Below are 17,274 nucleotides of genomic sequence, written 5' to 3'. Positions count from 1 at the left end.
TGAAACCAGTTTTTTTTTTTTCATGCAGGCTCTGTCAATCATAGCCAGGGGAGGTGTGGCTAGGGCTGCATAAACAGAAACAAAGTGATTTAACCCCTTAAGGACCGCTGACGGTTCAGGACCGTCAGCGGTAAAACGTGCGTTTGGACCGCTGACGGTCCTGAACCGTCATAACGGTTTTGGGCAACTTACCTGATCGCCGTCGGTCCCACGGCGGCGATCAGCTCTCCTCCCGGTCCAGGGGGGTTGCCTGCCTGCCCGGGCAGTCCCCCCTCGGCAGATCAGGACCCCACGGCCATGTGATCACTCGATCACATGACCGCAATAGGGGTCTGTGTATCTGCCTGCAGGGGGACTGTCTGTGCTGACAGGCAGTCTCCCTGCATCTGTAAAATCATAAAATAAAGTGTAAAAAAAAAAATAATATGTGTATATATATATATGCTATATATACATGTATTATATCTATATATACCTATATATAATATATGTATATATATCATATATATAATGTCACACTAAGTGTATTTTTATATTTATATATACGTATATAATTATAAAAATACACTTATATTTAAATTACACACGAATATATACAATATATATAATAACTATATATATGGTATATATATATTATTATAAAATACAAATATGTTAATAAAAATAAATAACAAAAAATAAAAATAATGTTTAATAATTAAAAAAAAAATATATATATATATATTCAGTTTTATTCTAACAGTATTTTGATATTGATATATATATATTTATATCAAAATACACTTAGAATGTAATGATATATATATCTATGTATAAATAAATAAATAAAAATAATACGAAATATACATATGTCCACATACATAATTACATAAATAATTTCATAAATATACACGTAGACGTCAAATATATAAATATGTATATATATTAAAATTCTACGTGCATATTTATGTAATATTTTTACCTAATTAAGTAATTTTAATGATTGCAATTTGAGGGACCTGCCTGCCAACCCAGGCCAAAAGTCCAGATAATTTAATTTGCTAGCACTGTGTTTAACCCTGTAACTTTCTATGACACCCTAAATCCTGTACATGGGGGGTACTGTTTTACTCGGGAGACTTCGCTGAACACAAATATTAGTGTTTCAAAACAGTAAAACATATCACAGCGATGATATTGTCAGTGAAAGTGAAGTTTTTTGCATTTTTCACACACAAACAGCTCTTTCACTGAGGATATTATTGCTGTGATATATTTTACTGTTCTGATACACTAATATTTGTGTTCAGCGAAGTCTCCTGAGTATAACAGTACCCCACATGTAGAGGTTTTATAGTGTTTGTGAAAGTTACAGGGTCAAATATAAGGCTTGATTTTACTTTTTTTTTTTTATTGAAATTTGTCAGATTGGTTAGGTTGCCTTTGAGAGCGTATGGTAGCCAAGGAATGAGAATTAGCCCCATGATGGCATACCATTTGCAAAAGAAGACAACCCAAGGTATTGCAAATGGGGTATGTTCAGCTTTTTTTAGTAGCCACTTAGTCACAAACACCGGCCAAAGTTAGCGTTTTTTGCATTTTTAACACACAAACAAATATAAATGCTAACTTTGGCCAGTGTTTGTGACTAGGTGGCTACTAAAAAAGACTGGACATACCCCATTTTGAATACCCTGGGTTGTCTACTTTAAAAAATATGTACATGTTAGGTGTGTTTCGGGGATTTATGACAGATAACGGTGTAACAATGTCACTATTGATACATTTAAAATATATATATATTGAAACAGCAATTTCCTACTTGTATTTATAGGCCTATAACTTGCAAAAAAAAGCAATAAAGCATGTAAACACTGGGTGTTTTTAAACTCGGGACAAAATTTTTAATCTATTTAGCAGTTTTTTTCATTAGCTTTTGTAGATAAGTAAAAGATTTTTCAAGTAAAAGTCCAAAAACATGTTTTTTTTTTTATTTTTCACCATATTTTATTATTTTTTTTAAATACAATATATGACATAATATAAATACTGGTATGTAAAGAAAGCCCTTCTTGTCGTGAAAAAAACAATATATAACTTGTATGGGAACCGTAAATGAGAGAGCGGAAAATTACAGCTAAACACAAACACCACAAAAGTGTTAAAACTGCTCTGGTCCTTAACGTACAAACATCGCAAAAACAGGCCGGTCCTGAAGGGGTTAACTCCTAAATGACAGTGAATTGAGCAGTGAAATTGCAGGGGAATGATCTATACACTAAAACTGCTTTATTTAGCTAAAGTAATTTTGGTGACTATAGTGTTCCTATATATGTACGTATAGCATGCTAATAAAATGTATCTTCTATGGGATAAAATATAGGCCACATATATGTATTAATTACATAGGTGTTCCTCAGTGCCATGGAGATCCTGCAAGTCTAGATATTGGGTGCCTAGTAAAGCACGATATTGGTGAGAGAGAAAATGTTAGTTTTTTGTGTCTGTTTGAAATCGGTGGGTTGGATTTAGTCTTGCTAATTAATTTATAAAAGCTTCTTTATACTAAGCATTAACCAAGTTCTACAAGATATTTTATCTACCTTGGGATAGTTGGATCATATGAAGATGGTAAATTTGCAACCCATGTGTCAAATACTGTTTTGCGCCCAGCTTTTACTTCATCTGGGTTTGGATTTTCCACCTAACAAAATTTAAAAAAAGCAGATTAGCATTATAAAATTTGCAATTGTCTGCCATACATAAATAGCATACAACAATAAAAATTATATCTTTTGACTTTTTTACGGGGAAGTTTTCCTTTCCCACAATGTTTAAAATGGTTTACTTCCCCTCTATGAGTGGCATCACTAGGGTTGGTGTCCCCCTATGCAGTAGCTCATGGTGTCTCCACTCTTGGACCTCCTCCAATACTATACCATACCATACCAGAAACTATAAAAAATACTGGCAGCAAAAAAAACACATGCATGTGAGAGATGTAGTGTAAGATGGCATACGCTGTGTGTGCATGAAGGAGGTGGAGGAGCAACTAACGCAATATGTTCTTTATCCCCCCTTTGGTTACATTAGGCCATTGATCCTTGGTGGCTCATTGTTGAGAACTTCTGGTCTGCACGGTTGCTTAACGTATATCCTTTTTGCTGCGGGTCACCAGTGGAATGCTCCAAACTATCTGTGATAGTGTCAGAGCTCACATGAGGGATATGTGAGGAAAACAGTCAGTTTACTAGGTGCACTGGGTCGATGGGTGAGATATTTGATCTCTCTCACTGACCCGTGAAGGAAAACCTCGCCCTCTGCATGGGCCATCTGGCTGGTGTCACCCGGTGCAGTACGCATCGCCCCCACCGTCCTAGTGAAGACACAGCCTTAAGCTTAGTGTTCTGAAAAATTATTTGAAATGCTAAAAATAGGCGAATCTGTAAGGAAACCAGTGGAGCCAGCGGGCAGAATTCTGTATACTATTAGGCAGGTCTGGACTTGCCAAACTAGGCAAATGCCCTGTGGGATGCAATGGTCAGCTGCCATAATCTCCCAATACATCCCCATCTTCTTTGCTTCTTTCTCTGGTGCTGGCAATGATATTGATGCTATAGATAAGTGTGCTAGTGTAATTAATTTAACGTGGCTCTAAACACTGACAATTGGTGTAAGATTTAGACAGTTTTACACGTAAATTATAAAGTTGTACACATTATTGTATAACCCATTTAGCCTTTAATAATTATAGCCAGACTCTAACAGTTTCCTTTTTTTTGGGGGGGGGGGGAGGGTGGGGGGAGGGGTCTTAAAAGAAACACTATAGAGTCAGGAACACAAATGTGTATTCCTGACACTTTAGTGTGAAGACGCTGAATATCAGGAAGCACATCTAGTGGCCACTATAGGAGTTCCAAGTCTGTAATATAAACACTGCCTTTTCTAAACTAACCAGAACAACTACATTAAGCTGTATTTGTTAAATGTGTATTCCTGAATGCTTATTGAATGAAATTAAGCGTTTAAGTTAACCACTGTACCGTTTTTGCTGCTTCAAATAGTAGCTTGTGCAGGATGGGAGTGGCAAGTGCCCGGAGGGTAGAATTTCCTGTTGGCAAATGTTTTATAAATTAAGTGTGGTTTCGCAAGAGAAAACAATGAAAAGTTACAGGATATATTGCTTTAATTCTTCAATGTAAATCATGTATGCCGAGATCTTGATTATCACAAATACAGCGGACTTTGTTCATGATAACAATTAAATGTATACGTTAAAACATCGTACTTTTTAATTTTCTTTAACATTGAATATTGTGTGTGTGTATGCATTTTAGGGCTTTTATTATTTTAATTTTAGTTGTTCTTTTTTTTTTTTTTTAGCCGATCCTTAAGTGTTTTTTCTGGCATGGTTTGTGTTTCCTCTTGGCAATTGCTTTAAACCGTCAACACATTTAATAGTTTGTGGATGTTTTAACAGTGCAGCATGAAAGATAAGCACATTTACAATTATTACAACGTGGCTTCCCATAAATAATCCCATGTCTAAATTAAATGTCAAGTGATTACATATTGCGAAGAATAAGTAATAATGTGACAAACCCTTGCTATTACCCCACCCCCAACCCAAATAAATAAGCAAAAACCCTAAATAAAATATTATGCTGGTTTAGTGCTGTATATACATACACAGTTGGTATCTATCAAGCATTATATTATTATATTCCGTAGCGCTGTACATTATATACATGTAGGTCACATTCGCTGCTCCCCAGTTTTAAATATAATTGAAGCAAATGCTCCCTTTTACTTTTCTGACTGTTATGGGTGAGCAACTAAATGGCTGTAATGCCAGCTTTAACTTTGTAAAGGGTTACTCCATGCACCATGGTCACCTCAGTGCTTTGAAGTGGTTATGGTGCGCAGAGTTTGTATGAAAGCCTGCACATACAGAGATTAACCCATCTGCTGCTGGGTTAATCTCTACCTCCAGCATTGTCTTCGGGGCGTCATAAGCCAGCCTGGAACAAGAGTGACTAGCTAACTTTGGGCATATTGGATGGCGGACATCAGCATGCACAGTATTCTGGCGACCGGCATCCAATGGCACCACAGCCACCCTTTATATGCCTATATCCTCCCTTAACCCCTTAAGGACACATGACATGTGTGACATGTCATGATTCCCTTTTATTCCAGAAGTTTGGTCCTTAAGGGGTTAAGCCTGCCTTACCTGACACCCACCCGCCTCCAAGGGTAGTGATGTCAGGGGAGAAGGGTCAGGCTGCAGAAATTGGCCCCAGTGCTAGAACTGGGGTAGGTTTTCGCTTAATTTAACTTTATTTGCGAGGGCAGACCAGCACAAGAAGGGTTACTTGCATCAAAGAAGAAAATAAAAAGGTGTCAAAGTATAAATCTTAAGCACCTGCAATCAGATGGATAACTACTAGATATAAACCCCTTTAAGCAAAGTGGGGGGAAAAGAAAATAAAGGAGGAAAGTCATTGAAGGACTCCCTCCACTAGTATACCGTGCTCTCCTATAGATATAAAGTGCGCAGTGCGTTAGAATCTGAATGGGATAGCCGAGTAATAAAACGATCTAAGGATACATTTCACAGTCAGAGTCCTGTCTATAAATAGCTTTATATTTATTGGTAAGTGTCTGCTGTTGGAAACATTGTAATTATTAAAATCAATTATTTATAGGTGGAAAAAATGTATCCAGACCTTGTAATATCTGTGTCTAGACCAGGGGTAGGCAACCTCCGGCACTAGTGCCATGCACGGCACTCAAGGTGTCTTTGCACGGCACTCAAGGCTGCTAGAGCCAAACAGGCTCTGTCCTATCAGGAGTCCCAGTGAAACTTCAGATATCTGCTAATACGAAAAGGTGGTGAAGGACAATCCTCTATTTATGCAGTGCAGCATATAGTGAGTGATCTCAGATCACTTCCTCCCAGCACTTGTGAATGGGAATCAACACTGAAGTAGAGCAGCCTGCAGCTGCTGTTGCAACTCCTGTCCTTGACCTGTACCTGGCCAGCCTGGTCTCCACTGGAACCCAGGGAAGCCACCCAGACTGCTAGATATACACAGAAATGCACAATAACCCTCCCCTCATACAAATAATACGAACAGCCCACAAACAAACATACACACAATCCGCACAAACGTAACCCGCTAACAATCCACATACATGCACACAACCCTGCATGCAGCCAGGGACGTATTAGCCACGAGGCAAACAAGGCATCTGCCTTGGGCGTCATTTTCCAGGGGGCGGCAAAAAAAGCCGCCCTCAAACGCCCAGGGCAAATGCCTTGTTAGCCTCACGGCTAACAGACATGCTGGGCGGTTGGGCGGCGCTGGCGGGCAGCTGGCGAGGGAGCACTTCCTCTGAGCTGTCTGCTCAGCTCCCTCGCGCGCCACAGAGTGAGGCTGGGAGCCGGAATATGATGTCATATTCCGGCTCCGCCTCCCAGCCTCACTCTGCGGCGCGCAAGGGAGCTGAGCAGGCAGCTCAGAGGAAGTGCTCCCTCGCCAGCCAGCTGCCCAGCAGCCCGACCGGCAGCCCCACTAGACCCCCCCCCCCCCCCCCCCAGCATTCCCAAAGGTAAGGAGGCTGGGGGGTAAAAAAAAAAAAAAAAGAGTTAATGTGAGTGTGTGAGTGTGTGTGTCTGTTAGTGTGTGTGAGTGTGTCTGTTAGTGTGTGTGAGTGTGTCTGTTAGTGTGTGTGAGTGTGTCTGTTAGTGTGTGTGAGTGTGTCTGTTAGTGTGTGTGAGTGTGTCTGTTAGTGTGTGTGTGTGTCTGTTAGTGTGTGTGTGTGTGTGTCTGTTAGTGTGTGTGTGTGTGTGTCTGTTAGTGTGTGTGTGTGTGTGTCTGTTAGTGTGTGTGTGTGTGTGTCTGTTAGTGTGTGTGTGTGTCTGTTAGTGTGTGTGTGTCTGTTAGTGTGTGTGTGTGTGTGTGTGTCTGTTAGTGTGTGTCTGTTAGTGAGTGTGAGTGTGTCTGTTAGTGAGTGTGAGTGTGTCTGTTAGTGAGTGTGAGTGTGTCTGTTAGTGAGTGTGAGTGTGTCTGTTAGTGAGTGTGAGTGTGTCTGTTAGTGAGTGTGTCTGTTAGTGTGTGTGAGTGTGTCTGTTAGTGTGTGTGAATGTGTCTGTTAGTGTGTGTGAATGTGTCTGTTAGTGTGTGTGAATGTGTCTGTTAGTGTGTGTGTCTGTGTGTGTGTGTGTGTGTCTGTTAGTGTGTCTGTTAGTGAGTGTGTGTGTGTCTGTTAGTGAGTGCGTGTGTGTCTGTTAGTGAGTGTGTGTGTGTCTGTTAGTGAGTGTGTGTGTGTCAGTGAGTGTGTGTGTGTCAGTGAGTGTGTGTGTGTCTGTTAGTGAGTGTGTGTGTCTGTTAGTGAGTGTGTGTGTGTCTGTTAGTGAGTGTGTGTGTGTGTGTATGTTAGTGAGTGTGTGTGTGTGTGTCTGTTAGTGAGTGAGTGTGTGTGTGTGTCTGTTAGTGAGTGAGTGTGTGTGTGTGTCTGTGAGTGAGTGAGTGTGTGTGTGTGTCTGTTAGCTAATGGATGCGTATCTGTCAGTGTGTGTGTGTGTGTGTATTTAGAAGGCGGGGGAAGGGTTGGGTGAGGGGGGCGCCTGAGTTTTTTTTCCTGCCTAGGGCAGCCCAAAACCAGGATACACCACTGCATGCAATACCCTAAACAGCCCCCACACCATCAAACACACTGTGACATTTCCACCCACACACAATTCCACAAGCAGCCCCCATACACAGCCCACATTCATATGTATCATACACGATACCACAAACTACTACAAATACAACGATACAAGGCAATTACAGTATAAATAACACAAGCAGAATACGGCAGCATACACACCTCAATTTAAAAAAAATAGGACCGGGACGCTACGGGACATCATAATCCTATATCGGCACAGTGCTGCTAAAAGGTTGCCTACCCCTGGTCTAGACTAAAGATAGTTTCCATTCTATGAACGAAATACCCTACTAGATATGGCTTGCCAGACTAAACATTCTAATCTAATAATCAGGCCTCCTTTATCCACAAATGTCTAGGCTTCAAATACATAAAAAGGGAGGGAAAACAGGGGCTACATATTTAAAATCACAGTTAAGGAGAAAAACAACATCTAAATTGTAGTTCAGGTTGAAAATCACTTATAACACATTTTTCAATGCAGAAGAGATAGCAGATAAAAGTAAACGAGGGAGCTTGTGTGTCAGTAAGGATAACAGGATTGCCCAACTTACTGGGAACTACTGTAAACTGCTCTGGAGTCAGTGAACGTGCTAGCAATCAATTAAGAGGAAAGGAGGGAGACTGAAAAGGCTCCTAATAAGTCTAAATCTGCCAATATAATTACAAGATCCCTGCCAATGTAGGTAGGTTAGTATACGTTGCATGTTCTAAATATCGACTGGTACACTTTAATGTTCGAGATCTGTACAATAAGCTGTAAACACTAAATCTTAAAATATAAGTCACCCTCTGTAGACATTAGAGTGCAAGGCTTCCTTAAGTAAACTAAAAAAAGAATAAGCGCCCATCATGTTAAAAAAACAAAGAAAACACTAGACGCACGTTTCGGTGCTAACGTGCATGCCCCCATCAACATCCAGTCTAAATGTGAACCCCCCCCAATGGGCAGGATGGGGGCAGGTCAATCAAATAATTGATGACTCTATTACATCAAGTCTTCGCATTGATTACACGCCTTACAAGGAGGAGAAATGAGACACCGGGATATCTTAAAGCTGGCATCCCACTTTGAAAACCGCCCATTGGGCCGACTGCTCTGGATCTGCATAATCTGTATGTATATAGACCTCCTCGCAATGATGTAAAAATCCTGGAACTGACCTCTTCATAAAATGTGTACACTATTCTATCATTGTATATAGTATTAAACTTCTTACTACTGCATTATCGATTTTATACAGAAACAGATAGTGTATCTGATTTAGCATACGTGGATCACATTCCTAATAGAAGGGATATAAATGTCTAGTTACTGCAAGAAGTAAACCGGTTTTAAACCATCATCTGAATGGCCAATATTACTATATTCCAATATTATTACATTTACATAAAGGTATGAGTGTCATATGTATATGAACATGAATCAAACTCCTAATAATAAAGGTATAATCACATTTATAATGCAGGAATTAAAAAATCTTATTAAAACTTTCCTGAAAAAGTAAGATGTATATATGAAGAAGGTGGTGGCTAGAGTTATGTTGGCATTAACAAGGTTAGAGGTTTCCAGTGTTAATTGAACTAGATATTCACATTGATTAATTCTATGTTTGTAGTAAGTTTACAAAAGATACATTTAGTGATTAACTATAAATTGAGAGGGCAAAATTTAAATTGAAGAGAGAAAATGCAGTAGATTCATAAAGTGTTGTATCAAAAATGATAGAAATTGATGTAAGGAAAGCTTAAGCAGACATCTTGTCAGAGTACTGTATATCAGTGGAGGGAGTGATTTAATGACTATCCTTTATTTTTTCACTTTCATCAAAAATATTTTATATAAAACTGGCTGGACTAGCCCTTTAACCCCTTAAGGACACATGACATGTGTGACATATCATGATTCCCTTTTATTCCAGAAGTTTGCTCCTTAAGGGGTTAAGTAAAACCAAAATGTAAAAACAGAACACTGGTGAACACTGTGCTTCCTGGTAATGGGTGTTTCAGAGGACTTAGGATCTGCATTTTGGCAATGATTAAAGGACCACTCTAGGCACCCAGACCACTTCAGCTTAATGAAATGGTCTGGGTGCCAGGTCCAGCTAGGGTTAACCCATTTTTTTTTATAAACATAGCAGTTTCAGAGAAACTGCTATGTTTATAAATGGGTTAATCCAGCCCTCAAAGCCTCTAGTGGCTGTCTCATTGACAGCCGCTAGAGGCGCTTGCGTGATTCTCACTGTAAAAATCACAGTGAGAGCATGCAAGCGTCCATAGGAAAGCATTGATAATGCTTTCCTATGAGACCGGCTGAATGTGTGCGCATTCAGCCGAATGGGAGGATCGGAGGAGAAGAGCTCCCCGCCCGGCGCTGGAGAAAGGTAAGTTTTAACCCCTTTCCTCTCCCCAGAGTAAGGCGGGAGGGGGACCCTGACGGTGGGGGGACCCTGACGGTGGCGGCACCCTCAGGGCACTATAGTGCCAGGAAAACGAGTATGTTTTCCTGGCACTATAGTGGTCCTTTAAAGATCTGATAAATGCTCTGCAGTAACTATAATACATTTAAATTTTTAGCACATCACTAGCTCTTCAGCTCCAGTGTTTTGAGATGTAACTAAATAGCAGTGGTCGTTAATTTTCAACTTCTTTGGATAATTTAAACATTATCCTCCACAATGTTTATTGTTTGTATCAAACAAAGCTCTCTTTCGGTTTCGAAGACTGTTTTTAAAACTTTTAACACTAGTTTACACTCAAATAAAAAGCGTTTTACTGATAATGTGCAAGATTATCAGGTACAGTTGACAATGTGTGACGTTTGAAAAGGTACAGCTATGTACAAGTAAATCTGTTGTTTCTAGACAGTTTTACTATTTTGTAACAAGTTGTTTCAAAATCTTGCTGTATTATGCACCTAGTTTATTTACCCGCAAGTGAGAGGTCGACGTTTAGGTATGCCACTGTTCGAGGACCTAATACTTTTCCCATTTCCTGTGATAAAAATAAATAAATTAGTAGACGCTAGTAAACACAATGTAACAATGTTATTTGTTTATTTTCCCATGCAATTTTGTTTGTTTTCATATAACTCTCCAGGCTGGTGTTTTGCTGCACGTTCTAAGAGTTTGTATTTGAACCCTCTGCAAATCATTACACTCTCAGATTTTTCAGTGGTAGCCAAGCATATCCCATAATCTCTACTGAGCCCATAAACTCTACTGAGTTTCTCTGAAACTGCTATGTTTACTGCAAAAAGGGTTAAACCTAGCTGGACCTGGCACCCAGACCACTTCATTGAGCTCAAGTGGTCTGGGTGCCTATAGTGGTCCTTTAAGCACTTGGCAGTAATTCCATTGATCAGGTATCCGGTATTAACATTTACAATTTTGTGTGAACATCTATCACAGACTCCAATATGTATGGTTGAAGCTTTTGATGACGTTGGGGACCTATATAGTTTTGAGCATGTGTTACTTGGGTGGGTGAAATGGAAGCATAGACTACCTCCTGTGGGCGAAATGGATTTAGTTGTTGCAGTTCTAGACCGTTATATTCAGACTTGTAATGACAGGGAACCTCCTTACACCATAACTATGCAAAGTGTAAATGGTTTACATTTATAATATGCATACATTTATATTTGATTAAACATTTTAATGTTTTGCACCAATTTTACAACATGACTGGAGGCTTTATATTTTGCATACCTTTCTTTACTTATGCCTCCAGCAGTCAATCATAAAACTTAAACCAATCAAAACAAGTAACACATTCCATATAAAGCCCTGACAGGCATAGCTCCTCCTCTTTCTTTGCTGCTTAAGCCAGGCACAGGTCAGAGAATTTTGTTCTGAGCATATTTTATTCCACATGTTGTATTTTACTTTGTTTAATTTGCTGAGTTACTATTTTTTTTTTTCAATCTTTCTTTTATTATGGCATGTGTAATGGGGTACAGAATTAAGAGAGGGAAATGCACAAGTATTTTACAGTTTAGGGTTTGTACATCGCTTACAGTGTGAAATTACATTTCCTGGATAACAATGCCAATTTTTTTTTTGTTTTATATCGGTAGAATCTTGTTTAAACACTTTATCGATTAGTAACATTAACGTAGAGTTAGTATTAGTGTCGAATGTCATCGTTTCAGTATCGATATATCGTAGGGTGAGTATCGATGTCGAGTATCGTCGTTGTAATGTCTATGTATTAACTGGGTTGTTCTCGACTATGCTTAAATGAGGGGCCTACATTTTGTGCCGTTACAGCTGGTCTAAGTAGTCGTGATACGCAGTGTATGAGACAGTGAGCTTGCATGTCAGGTCACGAGAAGCCATGTTGTTCTGACAAGTGGGTACCTGCTGGTTATATCCTCATTAATGTGTCTAAGCTTATAGGGTAAGTGTTAACGGTTGGTTACCAGGTTTACTAACCATAGACTTAGTTCTCCGCACATGAGATGCTTCAGGTTAACAGTCCGCCTAGTCTGTGGATAACCTATGGAAAAACTTGACATAGACATATAGAAAGGCTAACTCAAATTAATGAAATTAGGATACCGCTGTTTAGTATGGGCTAAAGAGTGTTCATGAATGTCTGGTCACATTAAGAGGTCATAAGTTAAGTCACGCTGGGAGAAAACACAGTATACATGGTAATTACATAGACCAATCATATCCCTTTTGCTATTGCCCACTGTCCTGAGAAATAAGCCCGCTGTGTCCCGCCATGTGCTGGCCCTACCCGCTAAACCCAGAGGTGTGTACGGCTAGTGGATCAAGTGAAAGCATCTTACAGATATGTAATGGAGCGATCACCTGGAGAGCAGGGATAGTAGGCATAACATACAGGCATTTACTGCTGGAGCAGGTCACGAAGTTAACTTTAGGTAACTTGCGCAGAGTCAGAGCTTGCACAGCTTAGAGGTATGGGGGGATGTCATAAGCATGGTGTTCCCACATGAGTCTCTCTTTGCACCCTCTAGCAAACTGACATGCAAACAGATCTTCAGTTACTTATTGATTATCAGTCAAAAACATAATAAAAACATATTACTCAAGACATGGTGCATGGCATGTAAAACTCATAGGCTAAAGTAAGGTAGAGGCATGCAAGGGATAAAAAAAAAAGAGAGAATGTAAACTTAAGTCTATGTAAGCTGGATCATATCAGGTGTCCATCAGGTTAAACAGGGTCTGCCAGCGCCATCACTGGACCGTGCCTGGGAGCCGTCCGGATCTTCATACCCCTTCATTCGATGCCCAGTCTATGGGGAGGTCGTTGGTCGCTTTGCTGTGGGCATGTTTCATGCAGGTTTGCACATTTCGTAAGAGCATGAGGCTGTACTGTGTCTGGGTGGCTTGCGGTGCTCCTGCACGAAGATCCGCCATCTTGTGGGGGTAGGACTTTGAGCACTTGTGGAGGCCAGTAATGCCGAGTGGTCACAGGGGATCCAGTTTTGGTCAGTGTCAGCAAATGCCTCTTTGCCAGCTTGCCTGTCGCTGTACTGCACCGCCTGGAGAGTCTCCATAGTGGGGGCCTCCCCTCAGTCAGCATTGATCGCTCCATCTCGCACATGTTGCCGGCGTGCGGCGGCCATTTTGGGAAATACCGCCGGTGGGTTTTCTACAGCAGGGCGGTAGTTTCGGCCCCGCGTGTCGGGACATGACAGGGGTTACTGCATGTGTGTGCAGACCGGGATGACCCCCCCGGTCCAGAGGGGGGGGGGGGGCGCCAGACCCCGGCCGGAGACCCGGGAGAGCGGCCATCTCATCCCGGCTCAAGCTCCTCTCGCATTGGGCCTTCGTCGGGTTACGGAAGGCATCTTGAAGGGTATCCCCTCGAGCCCCAGGATCTGGGGATCAGGGTGATAGCTGTTGCGGATGGTTAGTAAGATTTTTGTCCCCAGTTTGCGCCATTTTCCGGGCCACAAAGCGGGAGCTTAGACAGAGCGTGCCTGATCCCGTCGGCGGTCCGGCCCCGCCCCCCCGAGTTACTATTTATACCTGTTTGCCCTCCTGCTCCCTCTCCTGTCATCCATTCTGTTGGTTTCATTGATGGAACGACCGTACCAAATCATATGTCTTCCATTATGGATTCAACCCTGGGTTTTTTGCCTTCTTTTGGATCAACAGCCAAAAGCATATGTGAGGAAGGCTGAACTTGATGGACGCAAGTCTCTTTTCAGCTATGTAACTATGTAACCCATGGTACTTCAAGAAACTCCTGAAGCCAGTCATGGCACACCTTCGCCGCAAGGGAGTCCGTTGCCTAACCTACCTAGCTGACATGATGACATTCTGCGAGTCTGCATTCAGACGGCACCATCAAACGAGACTTATAGTTCTATTTCTGGAATAATGGGGTTTTATGGGGAGCAAAGTGAAATCAGCTCTGCCTCCATCCTGAGTAGTCCAATTCTTCAGGTTCAAATAGATTTGATGGATTGTGTGAAATGACTGGAATTTGCAGGGAGATACGTTGCATACCCTGCAAGGACTCCATTCCCATTTGGTTCCTAGCCAGAGTACTATTGAGCAGAGTAAGTGATGAGAACCGCACTCAGTCCCAACGGCCAAGGGTGCTCCAGAGGCAGAGTAAGTGATGAGAAAAGCACTCAGTCCCAACGGCCAAGGGTGCTAGGGCCTAGCCCCAGAGTACTGTGACTCCTTCCCTCTTCTATACAGGCGATCTTCCCAGGGACTCTGCATTACCAGGCTGTGCAAAACCCGAAAAACCTATTACCACCTCTACGACCACTGGGTGACGGTCTCACCAGAGGGGTGAACGGAACTTCATGATGGCTTCTACATATATTGACATGGAACGACAGAACCATCTTCGGATCCACACCAGTTTTCATAGTGGAATCAACCGTCCGCTTCTAGGGCTGGGAGCCAACTGCACACATATCCCCACTGGATGAAGAGACTGCTGATGGCGGGATCATTTGCGACCCGCAGTTAACCAAGGACATGTCAGATTGTGGTATTCTCCTCCACTTGGACTAGATCTCAGCAACATGATATGTAACCCGCCTGGGCGGAGCCCGATCTCGGGCTCTACCAGGAACTACGGACATTTACCGTTTCTGATTTCCATGCAATATTACTCTCCGAACAGATTATCTTTAGGAGGCCACCAACATCACCGCGGACTGGTTTTCTTGCCAGCGATTGGCAACTGGATACCTCAGCATATACCATGATGCGAACTTTCCAGCTTCCGGATCCACAATGCGAGGGGCATACGCGTTGACACCTTTCTCGCTTTGTATGAGGGTCATTGATCGTCTTCAGACCTATGTTACGCTCACCTCACCACTATGGCAGAGTCACGGGTGATTCCTGGACCTACTGACTCCATCTCAGGAACATCCACTGCTCCTTCCCTCATCTTCCCTTCTACTAACAAACCCACAAGGTACCATCAGCGATCTTGGCAGCTCACATTACGCTTCTGGGCATACCGGTTGGTCAGGACCTTTGGTATGCCGCTTACTACGAGGTATCATACTACCAAGACTTGGTTATGGGACATATAGGTAGTTATCTGCTCCCTGCGGGATTGGCCAGATGATTCGGATTTTCACTTAAACAACTCTCTGTGAAGCTCACGCTACTTTTTCACATTATGTGGAGGTGCCTACACCTCTTCAACCTTTACAATCGGGCCAGCTTTTCATACCAGTTATGACCACCACGTTAGCTAGGTGGGTACATTGGCTATTGTCCATCATGCGTGTGAAGACCTGTTTTGGAGGTCATTCGGGGCGCGACTACATTTTGGGCGTTTGCGGCACATGTTTCCCTTGCCGATATCCTTCAGATTGGACGCGGGAAGGGACTTTCCGAGTATTTTATTTCGATCAGACTTTACACGCATCCTTGTGTTTCTACCGCAGCATTAAAAATGCAAAATTTGAAGCCTCCTGTCATGTCGTCAGATTGTAGATTATGCTAACGTAGTGTACCTATAATCTTAATTTTGATAATGACAAGAGGTGAGTGTTTTCCTTCCCTTGGTTTCCTTCCCTTTTGACGACTATTTTACTTTAGTTGGGTTTTGTTTTCTTATTAGTTTTATCCAGTTAGTGCTATGCATACTGATGACTTAATTCTAGATACGCTGATTTGTCTTGTGGTAGTACAAGATTGTTGATTTGTCGAATACAGACTGTGGATATATAGTACATCTCATATACAATATGCTATATGATATGTTGAATTATAATATATTAATATTAAATTACAAATTGTTTGTCTCCATTCTGTGGACATCCATTTATTACCGCTGCCTTTCACTTGTTTCTGTTCTTTTCAGTCTGACCTTTATCTGCAGTCTCGAGATTGGAAGTGTCCGTTCTTCAACTCTACCTACTGTCAAGGCGTTATATGAAATGTGTTACTTATTTTGATTGGTTTAAGTTTTATGATTGACTTGTGCTGCTGGAGGCATAAGTAAAGCAAGTTATGCAAAATACTCACCTCCTGTTATTATTAAAACTAAGATTATCTTTATAATTGGTGTTAATTTCAGTTTGCAGTGTGAAGATTAGAGCAGTTCATCTCATCGTTGATGTAATAAAAAAATTAGCTTCCAATAACTCAAATGCCAGTTTCTTGACATGTTATATTTTCAAATCAATATATAAATATTAATTGAGTTTTGTACCTAGTTCACAACAACTGAAAAAGGGTTGTTTTTTGTTTGTTTGTTTGTTTTTTGCTTTATGTGCAAATACTGTACATTATTTTCTATTCTAGCAATTCACTTGCATAAAGAACCTCAAAAGAACTTCATGGTAATGTGAAAGAAGAGTTAACCAGCTAACTGCTCTTATTACATTTGCTTTGAATTCTGCTGGGGGGGAGTAGGCCTGCAGGCTTCGTAGAAATTCCATTCTGTAACCTATGAATATCATTAAGAATTGATAGTTATTCTACTATTATACATCCAAAATTGCTGAGCAGTTTAACACAACTTATACATCTGCTTGTTGATGCTTATTCTAAAAGCATGACCTCAGCAATATTATGCTGGCAATCTTCAGTCGGTCAGAATCAATTCTTGCTTGTTTTCCTCAAGCAATGCTTTTAGTTCAGTTCATAGGTTCCTACTTGAACCTACTGTTTCACAAACTGTTTTACCTTTAGAGTTATATGTAAGAAATCAATGATCTTTGGACCAGTGGGAGATACAGTGCCTAGCAGGCATTCATTTCACTTGGATGTTTCCACATTTGGTAACTTTTCAGCTTACTGTAATTAGTTGAATGGAGTATGGAGACCACTTCTATATGACCTCGAAGTACTCTTTATAAACTCTGGCAAGTGTTACTCTAGCACAACTCTTAAAGGGACACTATAGTCACCAAAACAACTTAAGCTAATGAAGCAATTTTGGTGTACAGATCATGCCCAAGCGGTCTACCTGCTCAGTTCTCTACCATTTAGGAATTACATTACTTTGTTTAAAGGACCACTCTAGGCACCCAGACCACTTCAGCTTAATGAAGTGGTCTGGGTGCCAGGTCCCTCTAGGATTAACCCATTTTTCTATAAACATAGCAGT

At 41.1% G+C, this 17,274-nt stretch overlaps 1 protein-coding gene across 2 annotated transcripts in view; it reads right to left on the bottom strand.

Annotated features, from left to right (window-relative positions):
- LOC134583541 (N-acetylated-alpha-linked acidic dipeptidase 2-like) overlaps positions 1-17,274 on the bottom strand; it is a 121,337-nt gene that overhangs the window by 38,266 nt on the left and 65,797 nt on the right. For both annotated transcript variants that reach the window (XM_063440488.1, XM_063440489.1), the window contains exons 11-13: positions 10,629-10,692; positions 4,023-4,090; positions 2,583-2,683 (exon numbers count right to left, since the gene is read on the bottom strand). In XM_063440488.1, coding sequence (XP_063296558.1) covers positions 2,583-2,683; positions 4,023-4,090; positions 10,629-10,692 — 233 coding nt within the window. The remainder of the gene's footprint in view (positions 1-2,582; positions 2,684-4,022; positions 4,091-10,628; positions 10,693-17,274) is intronic.

This window comes from Pelobates fuscus, chromosome 13, assembly GCF_036172605.1.
Source record: "Pelobates fuscus isolate aPelFus1 chromosome 13, aPelFus1.pri, whole genome shotgun sequence".
NCBI classification, from domain to species: Eukaryota; Metazoa; Chordata; class Amphibia; order Anura; family Pelobatidae; genus Pelobates; species Pelobates fuscus.
This window is presented reverse-complemented; position numbering and strand designations above follow the sequence as displayed.